The sequence below is a fragment of the Vanessa atalanta genome, chromosome 2 (assembly GCF_905147765.1).
Source record: "Vanessa atalanta chromosome 2, ilVanAtal1.2, whole genome shotgun sequence".
NCBI classification, from domain to species: domain Eukaryota; kingdom Metazoa; phylum Arthropoda; class Insecta; order Lepidoptera; family Nymphalidae; genus Vanessa; species Vanessa atalanta.
In genome coordinates, this window is record NC_061872.1 from 6425710 (window position 1) to 6450056 (window position 24347).

A 24347-nucleotide genomic window follows, 5' to 3' on the forward strand; every position below is an offset into this window, starting at 1 on the left:
TGATGGTTAAAGAGATGAAATTTGCGTTCTTGTACTCAGAACGACCTTGTTCCTATAACAGAATTTATTTACCAGCAACTTTCACATACCATGTGATACCTTGTCAAGGTTCTATCTATTACTTATCTTATCCTAATGTTTATCGGCACTCAACATTAGATATTTTGTGGTAGCGAGGGAACGAATGCCCTAAATATATACTTACCTATAAATAGTGAAATCTATAATGATGTATATACACTTGAAATTTAGAGAACTTAGTCTCGAAATGAAAAGGTAGGCAGGTACCTAACTCTACTGAGTAAGATTTATGCAAAATTTTGATTTTTGAAGGGCACTAGATTTTTTTGACTTAGGGTTATCAAAAAAATTGTACAGATTTTTGGATTACTATGGTGTTTCGGGTTGCGATGATTGTTTTTTTTTTAATTTTTAAAAGCGAAATTGCGACGTAATTTATAATCGTTATATCTTTAATAAATTTAATATGTTATTAATTATTGAGCGGCTACAAATATTTTATTGTTACAATTAAATATGCTACCCGATGTGTAATGGCATATCGAGTATATAATCATATTCACCGCCGCAGTTTTCTGGCGATTTCACCCCTCCACCTCCTCAAAGGATTTTTAAAAGACCTTCTGGGGCGCTTAAACGATGGTCCAAGACTTGTTCATTATCGGTGAGGTGCACCCAACACCAAAGTTGTTTCGGCTCATGCTCCCTGGATTAAGATAGGAGTAATGGATGGTTAAAGCTTATTCTTGGAATACCAATGCCAGGTGCCTTTTTAGTTCTAATTTTATACATTGAACAGTTCTAAAGCAATGATAATTACACTATAGGTACTGTAATAAGCACTCTTTTACAAATTCTGTCTTCATTTAAAACAAAAAATGGAACAATGAAAAATATTTTATGGCTTCGTAGGCATAAATGAACAGAACACTTTCTAAATCGAATATCTTTTTGTCTGATTTGTTTTGTTTAACCAATTGTCTAAGAAAGTTATATATAATCATAATATATTGTAGGTACTAATCTTCTTATCTAATTGTAAGAAGTGTAAGAAAGATAGCTGTCTCCCTCTTGCAAATATGACGATGAACAAAGAAGCAAGGACTTACTGTCTAGCATTAAGCTGCAGCGAAGATATCGAACACGAGATAATGTTCTTATAATTAATATCTACCTACATAATATTGAGAAAGTTTTTATAATCAAATAAATAATAAGTTTTTCTGTGCGGTTGTACTATGAAATTCAACGTCACTTTTTATTTGCCATATAAGTATTAAAATAGTTGTCATTAAATCGCTTAATTGTATTTGTCTTGAACGGGTTTAAGTTTAAGGAAATTCGCTGCGTCACAGCCCTGGGTATTCTCAACAAATTATAAAGAAAGGAGTTTAAGTTTATATCTGCTTTTTTATTACTAACGTTCAATCAGGTACCTGCTCGGTATTTTTCGGTTCCTACTGAACACTTAGAGGATACATATTTTTTAGCATATTGTTTAAAAAATAAACCTTTGAAAAATACGCCGGCATTTTTTTTTCTACGATTATTTTTTATCTCTTCTTCTGTTATTACCTAAGTATCTATTGTGACTTTATTTTGGATCTATGTTCTCGGTACATTCATTTGCATACTACGTAAAAAATAAGTAGTTCTTATACTGGCTATTGTCTCTTTAGTTTCGGCTATGGTTTGGTTGAGAAGCTTTAAGAGCCAACCACGGGTCGGGCTAAGTAAGATTATATTTCGTTTTTCTGTTGACAAATTCTTAAAACAATGATACGAGTAGTTATTAAATTAAATTTGTGTATAATTCTTACTGTCTAATACCATAGAGTCCAGTGGCACCCTACACTAACATAGCCTTCTGGAGTACTGTCAAATAATATAGATACAAGAACGATAGTCTATTCGAACCACAAGAAGACAAAAGCAAAATAAACAACATTTGACAGCGAATTGACGCGATATCATTGGTCGAGAGCCTGAATAATCTATGACATTCATTACTGACTGAGTGGGTCACCTGCGAAGTTTCGCATTTATTCAAAAACTCTATAGGTATTTCAAATCTAATGACAGTTTTGTTTTGATTTTATTTCATCGTAAACTGCAAGTAACTTATTTACATAGGCGCAAAAATTATGAAACCTTGTTTAAATGATTTTTTTTAATATCAAATAGTATAGATTAATTTAATTACAATTGGAGTTTGTCGATAACAATTTACTTCAATGTTGTTCAAGTTTTTCCGGACAGTAACTTTTTTCCGCACTGTAAAATTAATTCTTTATTAAATTGTAACAACTTAGTATATTTAAATTAAGAATCCTATTTTATTTTTGCACATATACGGCTGGAACTCTTCAAAATGAGACCATAACAGATATTTTAAGCGCAGCTATCATTCAATAATAACTGGAATAAAAATCGGCTTACGCTATTAATATATAATTAACTCTGGTGTAGTGCACAATATAGCTGAGCTATTAGTAAAACGAATTAAATAAAATACGTAAATCTAAGATTGTTTATCTTTATTCCTACTTAGATTGGAACAGCCTATACATATAGTAATTATTTATATGATTTTTAATCGTGTTATAATTTTTTCTGAAAAAAAACGACCTTATCTGTGGTCATTATTAGATATTATAAAGGGTTAATATATTTTCTTACGTAATAAGGGCATCATTAAACATAAATTATTCAAATAGCATTTATTTAAAAAAAAAAAACTATTGTTACCATATATTAATTATTAAAAGTATGAGTATAAAATTTAAATACAAAAACATAACCAACAATATAAATACATATATTGAATTTAACGTAAATATTTTTTACAATTGCATAAGAGGTATTCAAATATTATTTAAAGATTTATTTTAAATGTTATGAAAATATATACAGGAGAACCTCGTTAAGTCAAACCTCGATAAGTTGAAAACCTCCATTACTCGAAATCTCAACCCTCTATTAGTCGAAATAATCAGTAAGTCCCTCCAAACTATTTTTTCCCTCTATAACTCGAAAATTAAATTTTACCTCTATATCTCGAATATAGCAATGTTTTATTTTACAACCTTTACAACTCCATTATTTGATTTATTACCTCTTTAGTTCGAAAAAAAAACATAAGTTACCGACTTTAAGAATTCGCCGACAGTGTAAGCACATAATTGTTTTTAGAAACCAATTTGGAGGAGTATACAATGAATAGAATAACCATGAATTTATGACTAACGTTAACACGTGTTTGCTTGCTTGGTGTCAGCTGTTGCATTTTATTAGTTTTGATTTCATTTGAATTTTAGCGAAGCACAAGTCATTTGCAGTGAATATTGTCAGAATTAGTTTGAATAAATGAATTACATAAAGTAAAAAAAAAAATTACCGACTTTTATTAATGCCATATTACCTCTCTAAGTCAAAACTGATAAGAATGAATCTCAACCTCTTTATGTCGAATCAAAATCTGCCTAAGGCGAAATTCTCTATAAGTCGAAAACTCTGTAACTCGAATTTTTTGGCGTCTCCCTTGATGTTCGACTTATAGAGGTACTACTGTATAAAACATTTTAAAAATAGCATTTACAATATTAAATTGTCTTCTATTTCCTTTCCAAATACCGATAAACGCTTACACTTTAAATAGTTTGTAAAATATTACTTGTAAGAAACGACCACATATACAATTGAATTTCTGTTACTTGAATTTTGTACGATAATTGTTTTTATAAACAAAAACTTTAATTTTCTCCTTGTAGTAGAACCACTTGTGCGCCCTTCCCTACGGCGTCTCCTTGCTTCAAGCTGGCAATGTCAGCTACGACGCCATCTCTCGGTGACCGCACCACGTACTCCATCTTCATAGCGATCACCACGAACAATGGCTGCCCCTTTACCACCTTTAAGCATTTGTAACAGAAATCATCATCTTATTACTTTGAAGAATATTTCTAAAATGAATTTAAAATATTGTTAATAACATTAATTTAATTATTGACATTCCTGCCTTATTTTTTACACGACGACAGGATTCATGTATATACTTATAGATTTTCTTTATTCAACCATAACTTTTAAATTCATATAATTTGAAGTTATACTTCTTTTAGTGCGTTATGAAAAAGTGATGAGAGTGATTTTTATCAAGTGCGTGCACAGGTGAAATGAAAACTACGTGTTGAAGTTACTCGCAAAACCGACAATTGCGTGCTCCAAATAAACAACTTGACACTTACTATAGCGAAAAAAGGCGAGCTAAATATATTCGGTAAGTTTAATTGTTTTTACATTTGCCACCATGTATCATGTCTTGTACTATTTGTAGGTTACAGCTTATTTTACAATGTTTAATTTACAAATTTAAATGACTGTGTGAATGACTCCTTTGACTCTGTGAGGGAGTGTTAGAGTAGTGATGAAAAAAAGAAGAATTTACATTTATTTCATTAAATAGTATTATTAATATGTAATCTATTATTATTTTAACGTTATTTATTATTTGCATATAATTAAAATCTATTTTAAATTACACCAAAGAAGTGTAACTTCGCACGCAGTTTTTGATTACATGAAATAACATAAATATTACAAAACTAATATAAAGTAAGACGTAGCTGCATAAAGTTTCATTCAATACTCGTTACTTAAGCAGTTGTAGCACATTCGCGAGGAATATATATACTTAATTATGTTACCAATAAGTTCCAAACATTATATCCTAAGGAAAAATAAAACTCTGAGCACTCAATCCCATGAGAAAAGAAAAAAACCTCTAAAATTTAACTCATACGTTACTAATATCAACACGCAATATAATGTTGAAGAATAATTGTATGGCGGGTGAAAAGTTTTACGTCGATTTCTTTCTGTCATCAGTGATTTGACATTTGAAAGAAGAAGACAAAGCAATGTGTAACCACAACCGTTGTACGGGAATTAATGTGTAGTGGCTCTATAGAGAATCGTACCTTGTCGCCTTTATTAACCAATACCCTCTCAAGGACACCGGGAGTCGGAGAGCAAGCGCTGTCCGCCGAAGCGGTCGCGTCTGCTGCTAGTGCTTGATACTTCGGACGTGGTAGATTCACTACTGTTTGACCATTCTATAAGCAAAAGATTATTTAATTATTAATTAGATTTTAATATAGATACTTTTTCATGTTCATTGAAATTTAATTGCTAAAAACAACCTGAGTATATAACCTTATATATATATATATATATATCATTCATATATGAGTTAGAGTGTTTTCTGAAACTAACTGGTCGTCAAATAAAGATATTCATTGAAAAATGAGATATTATTAAGTCGCGATTACTGAGTAAAATTACTGAGAGATGCTGGGAGGCTGAAATATAAATATATGATATTTTTAAACGAGAAATAAAAAAAAATAAAAATATATATATATAACCAAAGAACAAGACGTATAAAAAAAAAACATCAAAATCGTTTCGGAGGAAAAGAATTACGAACACAAAACACTGAAATTTTGTATATAAAATTTTAAAAATATTTTACTTTAACGCAATTAAAAACACAAATTAGTCACAAAAAATGTTATGATGCAAGACTAAATCTTTTATCTTTAATTACGGTCGTTTTATACAGATTTTTAGGCAGGAAAATAAATACAAATAAAAATATTTGTTTTTACCTCATCATAAACATGTACTTCGTTCTCGTGGGTCAACAAACCGACGTTGCTCGTTTTGTCACCAATTTTGGTGATCAATCTGAGACCTTGTTCTGTTGTCTGTACGTGCGCCTCAACCGGTATGAATTGTCCGTCGTTTACTTTCACTAGATATGTATTCGGAGTGCTTTCAAACTTAACCGTTACATTTATGTCTGAAATTAAACAAATATTTGTATAAATTATGGATCGGAGTCGCAGAAGCCAGGCGGAAATAACTACGGTAAGAAATAAGTTAACATTTGTTAAACATTGGTTTGATTCTAGATAGACGGTAAGTAAATATTGGACAACATCACATACATTACTCTGATCCCAATGTAAGTAGCTAAAGCACTTGTGTTATAAGTGAATACTATTCTAATTAGTAACCTTATTATTACAACTATCACATCGTAATTTGTGAGATACATTATGAGAGACGTGATATGTACCTACTATTCCGCAGCGTTATATTTTACAAAAACATTCTATTAATCTCGGCCCACAATTTGTACAATAAACTTGTATTTAAAACAAGTTTACCGATCTACGCCTTGCAGCTTGCTAAATGCAAAACTATTGTCCGTTTTTTTTTAAAACCTAAGGCTCAAGAATTATTGAAAATACTCACATAAATACTCAATACTTTCGTCCATATTACTTTCATAAAATTATATTTTAATGGTCTATATATTTATCTATATATTCTATATTACATAATTGATACCACAAACAGGGAAGAATTTAAAGCCATTTTTTAAATTTAATTATAATAAACATAGAAACCGCCAACAAAACAAAGATTTTTTTAGTAACGACATAAATCGATAATCGATACTACATATCAAATAGTGCAAATAACCGAAGCTCTTATCAACTTGTTACGTTGTAATCACTAGTTCCATCTGTCAATCAGCGAATAACTCGTTGCACAAAGTATATTGTGCGTGAGACGATTAAGAGTAACGACAGCAAAAAAATTCTAATTAGATATTTTTTTTAAGTTTATTTAAATAAAACGCTCAAATCAACGTAGGGTTCGCGCCCGTCGTAAGTGATTAGTATTATTTTATAATTTAATTATAGTAGTAGTATATAAGTTAATGAGAGTGTCTACACAAAATTATAAAAGACCAATTGTATATAGAGCAACCTACCGCCATAGGTAAACAATATACATCGTATCAAACGTAAGGATTATTCAAGGATGTCGTAGTTTTAAAATCAAAACAAAAACTAAAAATACATATTAGTATTCCAGGAATGGTTATTATCGGATAATTAATGTGTTCTTAGTACACATTAAACATCATTTTACGGTAATTTAGATCCATTGGAAACTAATGTAGAATACGAATTGACTAGAAAAATTTTTTTATTAAGTCAATATTATACTATAAGGATTTGGATTCAAAATTCAGAAAGTGTTCAGGACTAGAAATGGAAACGCGAACTTCACAATGGAGAAGTAAATATTGAAACTGTATTTAACTCAAAAGAGCCAAAAAGAATGTTTTAACACGATTAAAAGTATAAAGCAAAGAATTTATAATAAGGAGGATGTATGGGGATATAACTTGGAGGTAGGACTTTGTGCAAGTCCGTCTGGATATGTACCACCCACTCATAAGATATTCTACCCCCAAACAGCAATACTTAGGATTGTCGTGTTCTAGTTTGAAGGATGAGTGAGCCGGTGTAACTACAGGCACAAGAGATATCTCAGTTCTCATGATATATAGATAATTAGGTAAAAAAAATTACGGCGCCAATGTCTATGGTCTGTTGTGACTACATGGTCCATAGGTGGTCCATTACTCAGACCTATGCTACAAAAACAATACAGGCAGTTACGGTATATTAGGTTCTAGAAATACGCGACGTAATTCGAAACGACGTAAGTCGAAACATATAAGATGGCATCGTTTTTTTCTTCTGGCTATGACATTGACCTCGCGACAAGTGAATTCTCCTATGCCGGAAATCGAAACAATTGACGTATGCTTGAGGAATAGTGTCAAAAGTCGAGGACTGCCTGAATATGTTTATTTTTTCATACCAACCCCAGAATTAATTATAAAATAAAACTTACCAGTCTCATCAAACTTCAAATGCACCGTCTTTTGTAGGTTATAATTCGGTCTCCATGCATTTGGAGTTACTGAGATTCCTTTCCATGAGTCATTTGAAGAAACATCGGTCTGAGATTTTATTAACTAAAAACAAAAGTTATATTGATTAATAATTATTATAATTAAGGAGTTATTAACTTAGTTATTTTTAGATGAAATTTGTTAGCTACGTAATATGAACCGTAATTGAATTTTCTACTTTAGTAAACTTTAGCTTTTCTTATTTATTCGCTTTAAAAATATGTAGGAATCATTTTATTTTGTATCTAACGAGTAATTTTTTATGAATACGAGAAGTAAAGCCAAAATTACTTTATCATTTAATAAATTTTGTATAATACTTCGAAACAATATAGTTTGTACTGATTTAATTTAATAAAATAAGTCACATAATAAATATATATATATATATGTTTATTTAAATGCTTTATTGACCACCATAGAGTTAATGGGACAAAAGGCGGACTTAATGCCTGAAGGCATTCTCTGCCAGTCAACCTTTAGGTCAAACAGAAAAAACCATGAAGGCGGTAATTAAAAATTAATTAAAAGTTAATTAACAATATAAAACAATATATGCATATACTTATATAAAACTACATAAAAAAAACATATACATACATATCCATATAGTATCTACAGAATAAATATTGATATAATACTGTCTATAATATGTATGAATATGAATTATAATTACATGTCCCAGTGCAGCTTGTATGGCTCGTTCGTCGCCGAGTTGCGAGTCGGTCGGCGGGAACAGCTCCGCTTCGTGCTGCGGGATGAACGCCGTGTGCACGTCGCCCGCTACGAACGCGCCCGCCCCGCTCAGGCGCAGCAGGAAGTTCACGTTCGTCTCCAAGCCCGCTACCTACGTTACGATACATCGATTAATGGAGGTAGTACACTTTCTACATAAATATTCGTGGAAAAAATCATTTTCACAGAAAACAAACAAGGGGAATATTATTAAGGTAAGCTTGTGTGACTTATTAACACTGAAGTCATTTCACGGTCATCAAGTCACGGATTGATCGGTTAAATTATTTTTAGATAAAGATTTATACAATTATGTATCTATTGCCTGCATATATACGGAGACTGCTCCTGAAACGCACCTGTAATTATCGATCTATTGGATTTACTTAAAAAAGTTATTGTTTTAATATATATTTCAGGAAACAGTTGATAAGTATTACAAAGAAAATATTTTAATAATTTAAACTTACTTGGTATTCGGAAAGTTTTCGTCTAGTTTTAAGAAGCGCTTCATTACGATCCCTGCCCCATACGACCAGTTTAGCAATCATGGGGTCATAGTGAACAGACACTTCTTGGCCCTCTCTGACTCCAGTTTCGACCTATAAGAATAGTCACAAAAGGTTTCTGAGTTTCTTAACAAAATCAAAATAGCTACTAAATTTAAAAACTTATAAAATACAAGAAAGGAAGGGCAAACGAGCACAGTTAAAATCTTTTTAACTGTGTCTGTTTGTCTTCTAGAAATGTTTTATCATGAAAAATGATCAAAACCAATGGTTTTTTATGTGTGTGTATTTTTAAGCATTGTAAGGTGTACTTACTCGCACGTTTTCTTCTGTTGTAGGTTGGGTAAGCCTGTGTAGAGTTCCAGCTCGTGGCAGGAATCCTGCCCGTGGTTCTTCCGCGTATATCCTGCACTCCACAGCGTGACCGCGACGGACTATGTCCTCTTGAGTCACTGGGAGTGGTTCACCAGCTGCTATCCGCAATTGCCATTCTACTAAGTCTGTACCTAAAAGTTTATATAAGAAAAAGTCATAGTAGTTTATATATATAAACTATTGTTTTTCGATTAATTATTATCGTTTATCGGCGTGCATGAGTGAATGGCGCTCGTACTTACAAGATGTCCTAGTGTGCTTGAGACGATTAAGAGTAAAGACAGTAAAAAAAAACATAGGAATTATACTTATACTTATAAAGATAATTTTATTTAAAATTTGGCAATTTAACGCGGAGGAGCGCGCCTTTATAATTGAATAAATTAATTCGATTTTTTTCTTTTGCTATTGATGAAAATACAAGAGAAAGCCAAATTGTAAAACTTTCAGTTTGTATTTACACTATTACAATCAATGAATAATCTTCTTTCATCTGGATAAATAAAAATGAATGTTTGTGTGTACAGACGTTAATAGTTCTCCTAAGCCGTCGATCTAATTTTTCATAACGATGGTATCGTACGCCTGTTAGAGTTTCTAGTCCATAAAAACAAGGATTTATATTTGATGTTTGTGTATTTGGCAGAACGCCTACTCGCATAAGTACCTGTTATCATTTCCGTAATGGGGTGTTCCACTTGCAATCGCGTATTCATCTCCATGAAATGAAAGTCATGCGTCACTCGGTGTAGAATGAATTCAACGGTGCCGGCGCCGACGTAGCCGACTGCTTTAGCAGCACGCACGGCTGCCTCGCCAAGGGCTTTACGAGTTTCTTCGGAAATATCGGGCTGGGAAATTATATATTTTTTATGTATGTTTTATTATTACTTATATCAGAATAGTAAGTGATTATATAGTAACGAATAAATAAAGCAGCACTCTGTAAATGTCTTTACTGCTGGGAATATTATAACATGTCATCATCCTCCTGCCCTTATCCCAATTTTACTTGGGGTCGGGGCAGCATGTCTTCTTCTTCCATACTTCTCTGTCAGACGTCATCTCTCAAGTAACATTATTTCTAACCATATCGTCTTTCACACAATCCATCCATCGTTTCTTGGGTCGTCCCCTACCTCTATATTCATCCACATCCATTCTCAAAACCTTATTATGGGAATATCATAACATGTATCCTAATAAAATTATTATAAACGAGTAACTTACTTTGTTTTATTTTATTTTTATTTGTTGTTCGGTTGATTCTAAATTGGATAAGGAAATTATACAAAAAAAAAATGCTTGTGGCTTCTGGTCTTTGATTCGTTACAGGGTCAATGTGCTGTCAAGCATATTATGATGTTAATTTCTTTATGAATATAGTTACACTGACTTGAACATTATATAAACACAACAAACTTTACTGAAGTTATCAATACATCCGGGTGAGATATGTTTACTTCAAATAGTTTATAGGCTTCAAAGCTACGTAAGCATAGTTTACAAGATATATCAATGTTAACTCGCAGTTATTATGAGGTTGTTTACCTCAATGATATAGACGCACGTAACCGAGGAAATACAATAACAAACATAATATCATATTGTTTACGAAAATTTAACGTCGCTCGGTCGCGTATTGAAGTTATTGCGGATTAGTATTATGACGCAAATCATCAGAGTTTAAAATGGCAACACTATTTTTTTTTCAGTTTTATGTCTCAACTAATTTTGATATTTGTCGGCAACAGCTGTTTCTTGTGATTTCGTTTATATTTTTTGCTTTTTATTCTAATCATCATCGCATTAATATTATTATGACGTAATGAAGTCACAAAGATTCTTGAATCTTTCAAGTGGGTTTTGTGGTCACGCGATATTTTGTTCGTATTTTTTCATTATATATATTATATATTCTCATATATATATAATTTAAAAAATACATTTCGTTGAAAAGGAAAAACATATTCTTCAACTGCCAAAATCTCATCTTTACAATGTAATGAGAAGAGTTCCTCAAATTGTAGTATTTTGGAATGCTAAATAAAATAAGCACTAGATAATAGGTAATTGAATAAGCCAACGGGCTACCTGATAGAGGTCACCACCGCCCATGGACATTGGTGCTTTCAGAAATATTAAACATTCCTAGCATCGGCAATGCGCCGAATGCCTTAGGTACCAAGATGTTATGTCCCTTGTGCTTGAAGTTACACTGATGCTTAATTTAAGAACAAAACAATGGAAAATGAACATACCGCTGGTGCTTCTTCAATAATTTTCTGATGCCGTCTCTGTACAGAACAATCTCTCTCAAATAAATGAACTGCATTGCCGTGCATATCGGCAAACACCTGTAAGTTTTAAATTCAATATAAAAACTTAAATAAATTAATTAATATGTTTATATTATCAACGAAACAATTTTCTGCTAAACAGTACTTATTAGTTTAGAGGCTTTTATTATTTATATGTCTAGATAGACTGTCAAAGCTTTCTCAAACTGTGGGTCACGCACACTAGTAAAGTAGTATAACAAAGTTGGCTAATTTGTTTTAGTTCTTTTGTAGAGCGACACTCTATCTAGATATACAAATAATTCAGTTTAGAGGATTAGTGTTGTTACACTGAAAAAAGTCAGATAACATAAGAGAGGTTACAAATGTTACCAATAATATAAACCGTGATGTTACATACACATATTATTTATAATAGATATTTGTATAGATTACCTGTACTTCTACATGTCTGGGATCAGTGATATATTGTTCTAAAAGCATATTATCATCACCAAAGGATTTAAGAGATTCTCTCTTCGCAGACTCCAGTTGCGATAAGAAATCAGATTCAGTCATAGCGATTCTCATACCCTGTAAATATAATTTATAATTGTATGGGTATTTTTAATCTATTTCTTTTTTTAAAGATAGGCAATTAAATCTAAGCCTGACGAACAGTATCTAAGTGATCTGATTAGTTATTTGAGATAAATAGTGCTTGTTTCTGGGTTCAATTTGATCTATATATGTGATAAGTAAACCTTTAGCTTAGTCTAAAGTTTTCCAAATTGACTACTGTTTTAAAGTTGTTGTCTGAAATAATCTACTTCAATAAACAGATTATCTAATGCAAAGTTGATTAGTCTAATCATATAAGGGACTATATCTACTAATAAATTATCACTTTGTAGCAATTGAATTTTAAGTAATTTTTATACCATAACAGTTATAAATTAGTAGAATTAGCCCCCAGCATTTTACCATTTTTTATAATTTCCAATTGCACAAGCAAACAGAATAGTCAATATATATTTTCCCAGTTTAAGGCGGAGTAACACATACTTAGGTGTTAGAATTAAACACAAATTTAATTTTATTACACCAATGAATCAAAATTATAATGTAATTGTACTGGGAAGATTAACTTGATTATTTACAAAAGATTTATACCAAAGCATAGATTTTAAATTTATAAACCATAATTACAAATGAGACCCATATGCTGTCATTTACTGTAATTGATTTATTAAAAAAAATGTTACCTTGCCTCCACCACCTCGAACGGCTTTAATCATTAATGGAAAGCCAATTTTTTTTGCTTCGTCCTGTAATTTTTCAATGCTTTGGTCCTCTCCATGGTATCCTTTTACTATGGGCACACCTGCACTAGACATGATAGCTTTTGATGTGCTACAATTTAAAAAAATACTTGTTAGTTGTTACCTATGAGTTCCATTATTTCGGCACCTAATTAAAAGAATTTCCTTTGTTTCTTTTTTTCAATTTAATATAGATTGGCAAATTGGCACATAGATCACCTAATAATAAATGGGAACCATTGCATGTAAACATTGCCATGTAAGAAATATTAACCAAACATTTTATTTTTGTTCCACCAACCCAAGGAATTAAGGTCTTATGTCCCGTGTGCCTATAATTACATTTGCTTACTCGCCATTCAAACCAGGACCAAGCAATTTAAGTATTGCTATGTAGTAAAAAAAAAAAACAAATATTCTTATTATGACTAAATGAGGCTTAAATAATAATAATAATAAAAATGTAGGATAATACCTTTTAATACCCATGTCTCTTATTGCTGAAGTTGGAGGACCAATAAAGATGACATTTTCATTTGCACACTTTTCACAAAACTCAACATTTTCTGAGAGAAATCCATACCCTGGATGAATGGCTTGACTATTAGACTTTTTGGCTACTTCTATAATCTTTGCTGCATTTAAATAACTCTGAGAGGATGGTGCCGGTCCAATATTATATGCTTCATCAGCCTGAAATTTTCTTTTAAATATAGATTACACTTTTTTCAAGTAAATTATTAAATGAGTAAGTAGTAAAACCGTACCATTTCAACATGCATTGCATGTTTATCAGCGTCTGAGTACACTGCTACTGTTCTTATGCCTAATTTCTTAGCTGTTCTCATAACCCTACATGCTATTTCACCTCTATTGGCTATCAATACTTTATCAATTTGCCTCCATTGTATATCTGATTTGAGCTGCTTCGCATGGTTAAACCTTACACTATATGGAAGATTTAGAGTTGAGCTGTAGAACAATAATTAAAAATATAATGATTTTCTAAATTAATGAAAATAATAATAATAATATATAACTTACCAAATCCTATTTAATTTATTTAAATATGACATTTTGTCTAATTATTAATTAAAACGAGCAGAATTAACGTTATCGTTATGTGGGAAGGAAGATAAGAGTTTTTGGTTGCCGAGCCTCTTCACCGATGTAATGCAGCGAATTATTTCGATAAAAATGTACATCTACATGTGTATGTATATAATCTGTGCGTACAATTACTACCTTATCGTCATACATGGTAATAATCGTATTCCTTATCTTATAATTAATTCAAGAATAACATTTGGTAATGATAATGAACGAAATATTTAATAATAGTTGTTTATTTGTTTCAAATTTAAGTCAAGTGTCAATGTCATGTATTTGTGTGACGTCACTTTACAAGAAAAGGCGAAAGTAATGCAATACACAGCTTCATCATCAGATTTTTTTTAATCAAATGTCAAATGATAGGTCCTGCAATATAACATTGGACTGAATATGAGTACATTTGCTATGATCCTCGCAATCATGCTAAGTGGTATTTCGAGGCCTGCCCATACGTTTTTTTTTATGTATTATTATTATTAATAAAAACCTATTAATAATAATCTATAACTTGCATGTATATATGTTGCATATTCTAGCATAGTCAGATCGCCTGAAAAAGAAAATAAAAAGGTAAACATTATCTCCAGCCTATTTATATGGTAAAAAGTGATTTTTTTTGTTTGATAATAATCGCTGGAAAGGTCTTGATCTAAATTATGCCTATTCAAGAATGCATAATTAAACCCAGAGATAGATAATTTACTGTGATATTTTTTTCTAGTTGTTGTCGGCGATTACAGACCAAACGCTTGTTATTAATTCTTAAGTTACAATTGGTGTATGACTTATTGCAAAATACACAGTAAAATAGAATCTTAATAAAAGTCCCGACTTCATTGAGAATTGAAAGTTAAAATTTTCGAGTACTACTTCTTTTTTTCTTGACCACAATATGTATATATTAAACATCCTCTTGAATAACATAAATTTATTATTGATCTCGTTTGATTTGTAACAGCGATTTTTTACAAAAATAGTTTTTAATTAGGCTGTGTAAATTAATGTTTTTCGTTTTCCAAAGAGACAACAAATGTCTAGAATTAGATACGTCAATGTCATAGATTTTCATTAAGTAAGCTATTGCTATGTATTTGGCATTTGTATCAGTCTTCGAAGACATTGAAGTTAAACGTTAAATTTGAAATTGTCACCATTAAGAATAATGTTATTAATGTTATTAATATATAATATAAAAATAATTGTATGTGTACAAAGTAGCTAGTTAACTTAAAAGTATTATTTATTATCTTTATAATGGGCATAAAAGGTTTATGGACAGTTTTGACACCCTTCAGCGAGAAGAAATCTTTACACGAAGTAAACGACTTATTATAATTCATAAATTATTGTTCCATTTTATTTATTATTCGGTATTTAATTATTTTATCTCCAATTTTCTGTTTGCCTATATAGATTCGTGGAGAAACTGTTGCTGTCGATTTATCAGGATGGGTTTGTGATAGTCAAAATGTGACCGATTATTATATACAACCCAAGTTATATTTAAGGTAATAATAAACACCTATATATTTTTAGTTGTGAATATATTTCTAGTCAAAGATAACTGACCAAGTGACCATTGTAGAGTTTAGTCGAGAGTTTAAAATTATCTAATATCTTACACTAACATAGATTTCCCATTTCTGGGTAAGACCTTCATCATTATATTATTAAGAGAATAAGGGAAATTTGGTCTCCAGTGTATTTATATGATATAATGGGATTATTTCGGTAAATATTGTATCATTGGAAAGGTTTGCCTGAATTTGTTCAAAATGAACCTAGCTAAAGTTAATTCATTGTAATAAGTTTTGGTAGTTATTATCGGTGGTGGCTTAAGTAATGCAAAGTCATATAGAACCTGTCTATGTATTTCACAAGAATAGCCAAAGGTTGTAAATGTGGTTATACATTTTGATAAAATAATTTTAATAATTTTTCATTTTCAATTTATTCAATATAATATATAATGTTATTGAATAATATTCATTGTATCTGATATAATTATTTGATGTTTGGCAAACAGCTATTTGTTATAGACTGTTATCTTATCTAGTATCAGCATATCACGAGAAAAGCATTTTTCAGAAATCTATTCTTCAGAACTGTTTACTTGTTACTTGCTGACATAAGTCCAGTATTTGTGCTCGAGGGTGAAGCTCCAGAACTAAAGCAAGATGTTATGGCTGCCAGAAATGCTATACAGTTCCGAGGTGCTGCACCAAAGTCTGATGCTGCTAAAGCCAAAGCTCCAAATGTATCAAGAAAAAGATTTAAAGGTGTATTAAAAGAGGTAATAAATTAAGATTAATTGTTTTAATAATATTCAGAAAAACTCAATTGCTATAAATATGTAATTAATTGTATTTATATATATTTTTAATATATTTATTGTACAGTGTACTAACACTCACTGCTTTATTTATGTAATAATATTTTAATAATAACTTTTACTCCTTTTATAAGAGTCCTTGTGTTTCAGTGTGAAACCCTATTGAAGAGCATGGGCGTGAGATGTGTTAAAGGACGAGGGGAAGCTGAAGCTACTTGTGCAAGACTGAATGCTAAAGGTGTTTGTATTTAATTTTTTTTGTAATTACCATTTTTAATTGGCCTTACTTATAAACATTGTTTCATAAGTGCTTAATTCATCCTTTGGGTATGAATTTGAGGGTTTTTATCTGTGTTTAAATTATATGCTTGTAAAAAGACTGCTAGTAGGTAATTCATTACTTGTAGATTTTATTAATAAGAAGAAAAAGATAGGGTAAGCGTGGGTTATTGTTGAATTAGGTTATTAAATAATCGTTTTTATTAACTTATATTGAAGTAGTTCCACTTTGATTTTTATTTTCAAATAATTGATTTAAAATAAGCTCTAAAACATCTCTTCGCTTTTCTATTTTATATTATTATTTATCCAATATTTATTTGAGTAATTGAACCCGCTGTCTATATCTAAGACTATGTTATTGGATAACTTAGTTGACAACATGACTTTATTATCTTTGTTTTGGAGTTTGTGTAGTATTTTTTTATTAGGTTATTTGAAGTACTTGGTGGTAGGGCCGTATGAAAGCTCATGTGAGTAGGTACCAACCACTTTTCATATTTTCTATCACCAAGCAAATGGAACACAACAATATGAGATGTGCGATAATAAAAGTCTTGCATTAATATTGTGTTCCATTTTGAAGGGTAAGGATCCAGTCTATCGTTGGCGATAGAAGACGAAGGAATCACCGGAATCACCGTATCTCGAATGAATATAAAGAAATAAATCAAGATTTATTTTCTTTATATTTGTAATAGACGTTAATGTTCACACTGGGTTGTCAGCTCGTGGACGCAGTGGTGTCTCAGGATTCCGACTGTTTCGCGTACGGAGCTAAGCGTGTGTATCGTAACTTCAGCGTGTCGAGCGCGGCGGGGGGCGGCGCGATGCAGGGTTCAGTCGATTGCTATGACGCTGAGAAAATGTTTAACAGTAATGGTATATATAAATCTTTCTTATGATTTGTTTGCGTAGTTAATTTTAACCGACTTTAAAAAGGAACCGGTTTTCGATGATACTTTCACGTTGACACACGATTTTTTGATGATTTAAATGATATCAATTTACTTTTACAATTTCATTGAATGTTTTTAAGTTTTAATAAACATTATTAACCAAGTTGTTTATGTTTATATATAATTTCTTATATTTCGCTTTTGTTATATTATATAGATTCAGTGGCGTAGCTATCGTAGGGCCAGGTGGTGCAGTGCACCAGGGCCCCGGAGCTCAGGGGGCCCTCTAACCTAAGCTTTGAATAGAGATGACATATGGATTTAGCCTACTAATGATAAGTTCATCTCAATGTATCCTGTATCCTATTTTTATTCCTATCTATAATTTTGAAGTGCAATATAAGTTTAAGAGGGGGTGAGGGCCCGTTGCTTTTTCTATGCACCGGGGCCCTTGTCCACCTAGCTACGCCACTGTATCGATTATAGGTATGAATTGTGTTTGTAATTTTTTTCTATATCTGTCCTCATAAAATTAAGGTTGAAAGTAAAGGCCCTTTGCGTTATTTTTTTGGCATAATTTGTAAAAAAAATTGTGTTAAGGTTTTGGTCGTAAGAAAATGGTGGCGCTTGCTCTGTTGTGCGGTTGTGATTATGGGGTCGGAGCTTGTGGTTCGTCAATTACCACTGCAGTTGCTTTCCTTCATACTGTACCTGAAGATCAGATCATATTCAGGTAATTATTTTGTTTGATATAATTTTATGTTAAATTAAAAGTAAAATAAAAACCATTATGTTAGTTGAAAGCTAGATGCCAAATTTTAATCTGTACAATTTGTGTATGCAGTTTTTTATTGAAGTGTGTGGGTTTGAGTTTTTAAGTTAAAAGTAGTTTGGTTCAATTTTGTTGCAAACAAGAACTACATCAGATTTTGAAGTCTCTTTAGACGAGTGTCGAAATAGTTGATTGTGTTATTAAATCAGTCGTGTTACTCATATGTATATAAAATCAAATTCTAGTAAATTGCTTTGGTCATATTTGTAACATGGAAAAAAATACTTATTATTAATTATATTAATTTACAACTCCAAGCTCTAAGTTCCGTTTCGATGATGTTTTTTGTAATTACTTTCATACGCATATTATTTTGATAAAGTTATATATTTATATAATTTACATTTTTAACTATTAAATAATAATAAAAAGAAGATTTGGTTATATAATAAAGAAAATGATACAAATTAATCACTTCAATAATTATGATTAAATAATAATACTCAGATTAAGGACTCGCTTATACTAGTGTGCTAGTGTTAACAATTATAGTAAACTTTACTAACTAAAATATATGATGAGTGGATGGCACCCATCCTCATATATGTACTTGTACATACTAAAATAACAGCAACATTAAGTATTGGTGTTTGACGTTAGAAAATAAAAATATAGAGCCAGTGTAAGTACAGGCAGAAGAGACTTAACATCTTAGCTCCCAAAGCGCCGCCTACCTTAGGAGGCGCTTTTTCGATGTAAGGAATGGTTGATAGTTCTTACAGCTCTGGGTATGAATGGTAGTTGAACACTTACGATCAGGTGGCACATTTGGTCATCGTACCTATACTATAAAAAAGTCACCCGAGCCAGCCACGCTCGACTAAGTTTTTTTTGAGATATTCTAGAATTACTTCAGGGACTATTCCCTTTCGCAACATAATTGGATGATTCTTGTTAAAACTTCGATTGTCATTGCCTTAGTGAAACACGGCAGTAAGACCTAATGTTTTATTAAAATTAGCAAGCATTTTGAAGCACGTTTTCCATACAGATTATTATCCTGGGTGAGTGACCCGCAACACTACGAAGAGCAAACCCGTTGGTCGTCGGCGCCCGGCCGCTGCGACCGCTGCGGGCACGTGGGACGAACGCACGCCAAGAACGGCTGTCCCGTTTGCGTCACTCATCGGGGTTGTACGGACGTAGGTCACAAGTTAGTATAAAATATATACATTACTGGTGAACTTTTAGTACTCTTTTTTATTATGAGTATGAGATAAAATCAAACTGAATTGTTGTATTTTACTATTTCTACATACATCGATTAGTGTATATATATTTTTTTACTTACGACCATGAATAAACATAATATGAAGTCACTGTGGATTTTTCTTAGTAACTAGGTAAATGTAAATCCAAGCTGTAGTATGTGGTTACAGCCGACCTTCGATATAGGCATCGAAAGAATAGTAAGCTGTTCCTTGGATGTCGATACAACCATCAGATATAAAAAATATGTTCAGTTCTTTGTCTATAACATTGGTTCACCCATCAATGTGGAACACAGCAATAAAAGGTTGATTACATTAATATCAAATGAAATGCCTGCCTTAATAATTGAAATTAACGCGCAGACTGATTGAAGTGGTTATATGTGACTTATTGGTATTAGAATGCTTAATGGCGATCTTAATTTTTCTGTAAATCTGTGTTTCGCCAAATCGCAATAACTAAATTGATTTGTATGGTGGTCATAAAAATCACAGGGTTGTACAATATATATATAATATAATATTATAAATATTCTTTGTTTGTTTTATGTAGCGGGTAGTCTCCGGAAGTTATTGATAGAAAGCTTCATTATTCCTGAGTGCTATGGGTATAAATTATATTTATAAAATTAGTTTATATTTTAATAAATTGCACCCGGCCGGGTTGCTAGTGATCTATATCGTGATTGAACATAGATTGTTCTCGATTATGTCGACATAACACGCAACACTATCGTCTAATAAAACACTTCCTAAAAATGAAAAAGTATTTACTAAACACGCAGGAAAAATGAGCACCGTCTACGTAAATATCGATAAAATTCACATCTTTCCCACATCAAAGAAGCATTGCGAGGGTTATCTCGCTATAAGTTTCTTAGCATAGATTCGTCTCTGCAAATCCTTGCGAGCTATTCAATCGAATTGTGCATTTTATCCGAACCGTCATAAAAGTCGATATTTTAAATAAGCTTTGCGAACACATCTTAGCTTATCATTTCACGTTTCTAGGTGTTTCGTTTGGTCTTTTCTAAATGTTGGCTGTAAAGGCTGTAAATGTGTTAATACTTTCACGTTGAGCTCCGATTAAGGTTCACGTGATTAGTCGCTAACTAACATCGTCCGACTCGGCTCGTCGAGTGTAAGATGTTCAAATTTATATATTAGAAATATGACACACATTTTTATAATGACCATTCTTTTTAGCATAACATTTTGACGTTCATGTATTTATTTATACTTATCGGCTACAAAACGCCGTCTGAACGTTTAAAAGCATGCCTTTCCAGTCATATGGCGTTTCTGTAATCAATAAGTTCTTTTTAAAAAATCAACGAATCAAATCCAGGCTTTATGCAATAAGGTGTTAATATTATATATTGCCTGATAACGAGAAATTTTAGTTCAAACTAATTGTTTGTAGGTCCAAAGTAGCGGAAGTAAAACGTGAACTATCGCTCCGTAACCGTGCCCTGTCGTCTGGAATGCCTTTCCCTGAGCCGAAAGTTATGAAGGAATTCCTGGATACCACACCAGAAGATATAGATCTCGACAGCTTGAAGATTCCAACTCCGAGTTTAATTCAATTTGTGGTATTCGATTGTTTGAAACTATGAAACATTTGTAATTAAGTTGAGGATAACTTTTAAAGTAATAACAATTTATAGTTTTAATTGTATTATCTTTGTTCTTAATATGCCCTTGAATTATTCAAATCAATGTATTACTAAGATATAAAGAAGTACAACTTTATATTTTGATACTTCTTATTTAATTTCCAAATGTAACTGAGTAAATCATTTTCAGAAAATTATGTCCAAGAAATTGGACTGGTCCGAAAGATACTGTGTCGAGAAATTTCTACCGTTACTAACAAAATGGCATCTTCAAGAATATGTAACTTGCAGAACGATAAAACCTATTGAAATTAAGAAAAAAAGAAATCCTCGAGGTACGTTTTAATAAAATTATTGTCGTTTTAATTACGGAATATTGCTATACTAAAATTTTGCTGATACGAATACGGTAATTGAGTTTTATTTTATTTTAAATAATCCGGGAATATCCCTTTGAGGTAGTCAAATAAGTTTTAGTATATTATTTATTGCACATCACTTTTATTCCTGTAAAATTTTTACAGTAGATAGCCCCAGAATTCGGTCAGTTAAAGAGTCGCGGAATGCATGTCTTTTTTTTATTTACCATATTCATGACAAAGTCTATATTTGCACTATTTCTTAACCATTTTTCTAGCTATGCTGTATAATAAAACTTATATCTTGTATGTCACTATTTTTTCCAACTTGATAATTGGAAAATCTTGTTAATTGATATTCATTTGATTGGATTCAAATCGTGTGGTTGGAACCTCAGTCAGTAACATATTTTGCATTAAATTTTATCTTATCGATCTCCGTCAGTAGTTCCGTTTTAGCATAATTGTATTATATCGGTATATTTCCGTATTGTGTAACAGGACTTGAATAATCGGGTTCCCTCCAACTCTATTCTGGTCACATGATCAATATTGCGCAAATGGCATACTGATACTTGTTTGTTTTTAACCGATTACGAAATGAACGTTATGTTTTTTTACTCATTTATCAAGATAAATAATTAATAAATTGTACTGTTAAACGAGAATCTGCTTCTTAATAGCGCATTGTTTTCTTTCAGTAAATCAAATTTCGATGAGTCCAAAAGAAATGTCACATTTAGATCGAATCTCTGAGTTTAATTAATAGGAATTCCCGATTTTTTTTTTAAAGATTATTCAAGTACGATTTTTGTTCAGGACGTTTAAAAGTAAATGTTGTGTTATATATTTTGTGTTAATATATATTATATATGATCAGAGTACCAATAAATATAATAATGTAAAAAGGGTAACTAAAACGACATGGAAAATATCGTATGCACAGAGAGTAGTTAAATTATAAATAAATACCCAGTAAATGCATACGCATCATCTTTATTTAGGTAGAAGGTTCATTCATCTATGTTGGTCCACTGTTTGATGTAAATATATGTCGTGGTAATCTTAATATTCATGGTATGCGGGATTATTAGCGATTTTTTCATTTACCGCAGAATTAAGACACATAAATCACAAGAAAAGCAAATGGTGCTGGTCTGGATATGAACCTGCGATCAACGTGTTGTTGTATACATACATATACATGTTTATGCTTATGATATTTTATTTTACAGGAGTTCCCAGTTACGAAGTCTTGTGGGCCGATATTGATGGACAGTATGACGCTCTTATACCGGACGACCAGTTTGAAGGTGAATAGATAAATTATTATTTATATTAAGAAATTACTTTATTTTTTATAATTATTGTATTGTCTACAGAAGGTGAAGATACACAAGGTCCATGGACATCAATAGAAAGACAAGATCTTATGCGACGCTATTATCCAGATTTAGTTGAAAAGTATGAAGAGTCTATCAAGAAGCCACCGAAAGAGAAGAAGACAAGAGGAAGAAAGAAGAAAGATCCAGATTCTGAAGATGTTGATCAGAATGTTAAACCGAAGAGGAAATACAACAGAAAACCGAAACAAGTTAAAGATATAGCAATGTCTCACCTCAATGAATCCATGAAAAATTTAAGCTTAACGAACAAAGATTTGAACTGTAGCAAAGCGCATGTCAGTGTATGCGTTAATAGACTTAAGAGAAAAATGAAAAACAGTACAAAAACAAAAGTAAAAAATACAATTGATAGTTATTTAAAACCGCTTAAGAAAAGAAAGTCGAAACTAACAGAGACATTGAATAATAGCGTTACGAATATTGCCATTGCAAATAACTCTTTGGATAATATTTTGGGAGATGTCGATCATAACAAGGAGAATATATCGGATGATAAACATTTGCTAAGTATTCTCGATATGAGCGCGGAAGACGTTAATGATATAGATTTATCAGATATTGTAGATACTATCGTCTCTAGAGCACCTAAAGTAACAACAACTAAAGTTAATAGTAATCTCGTTAAACTCATTTTCGAAAATAAACAAATAAATAGAAAAAGTATATTTGCCAATAGATTACATCAAAATTGTTCAACTCCGAAAAGTAGTCCCGTAAGAAAACGTAATATGAATATTAGCAAGAGATCCTCAATTTCAAAAGTAAATACGAGTTATTTCTTCGATAAGATAACCGATGAATGTGATGCTTTCGAAATGTCTCTCGAATATAAATACAATTCAGTACATTTGGACTGTGATGCAACCGTAAATTATAGTTTGCCAAAAGTTTGTCTATAGTTGTAAGTATATAGTAATAAAATGCTTTGAAAGTTTACATTGTTGACATATTTTTATTTATCCTTGTTAATCCTCAATATAAATGCATAAGTGAGTCTGTTTAGTACACATTCACCTTTTAACATCTCAACCAATTATATGTACTTCTATACAAATATATTAGATGCGAAATTAACTCTGTCTGTCTCTTGCTCTTTCGGCCAAACCAGTGAACACAATTTTGTGAAATTTGGCTTGAAGCAAATATGTATTCAAATGAAGGATATAGGTACTTTTTAACAGACTTGAACCAACCAATAAATTGCGAGCGGAGTTGC

The 24347-nt window shown here is 31.5% G+C and overlaps 2 protein-coding genes across 3 annotated transcripts; one reads left to right on the forward strand and one right to left on the reverse strand.

The window, feature by feature from the left end:
- Positions 1-2886: 2886 nt before the first annotated feature.
- Positions 2887-14449, reverse strand: LOC125072946 (methylcrotonoyl-CoA carboxylase subunit alpha, mitochondrial). Of its 2 annotated transcripts, none has more exons than XM_047683592.1 (14): positions 14129-14449; positions 13852-14032; positions 13560-13777; positions 13028-13175; positions 12219-12356; positions 11745-11840; positions 10151-10334; positions 9424-9614; positions 9070-9201; positions 8541-8711; positions 7804-7927; positions 5691-5884; positions 5001-5135; positions 2887-3932 (listed from the first exon to the last, which is right to left on the reverse strand). In XM_047683592.1, exons 1-14 carry the CDS (start codon positions 14158-14160, stop codon positions 3774-3776), a joined length of 2103 nt encoding a protein of 700 aa, XP_047539548.1. In that variant the 5' UTR covers positions 14161-14449; the 3' UTR covers positions 2887-3773. The 2 variants fall into 2 exon arrangements, with proteins under 2 accessions (XP_047539548.1, XP_047539541.1); XM_047683585.1 differs by having other exon boundaries at positions 13852-14056.
- An 868-nt stretch (positions 14450-15317) lies between these two features.
- LOC125069203 (flap endonuclease GEN) lies at positions 15318-24030 on the forward strand. The gene is made up of 11 exons (XM_047678610.1): positions 15318-15514; positions 15611-15705; positions 16286-16490; positions 16680-16769; positions 17537-17690; positions 18308-18440; positions 19531-19692; positions 21174-21342; positions 21557-21701; positions 22961-23038; positions 23108-24030. The coding sequence occupies exons 1-11, from the start codon at positions 15452-15454 to the stop codon at positions 24028-24030; spliced, it is 2217 nt and encodes a 738-aa protein (XP_047534566.1). The 5' UTR covers positions 15318-15451.
- Positions 24031-24347: the final 317 nt, after the last annotated feature.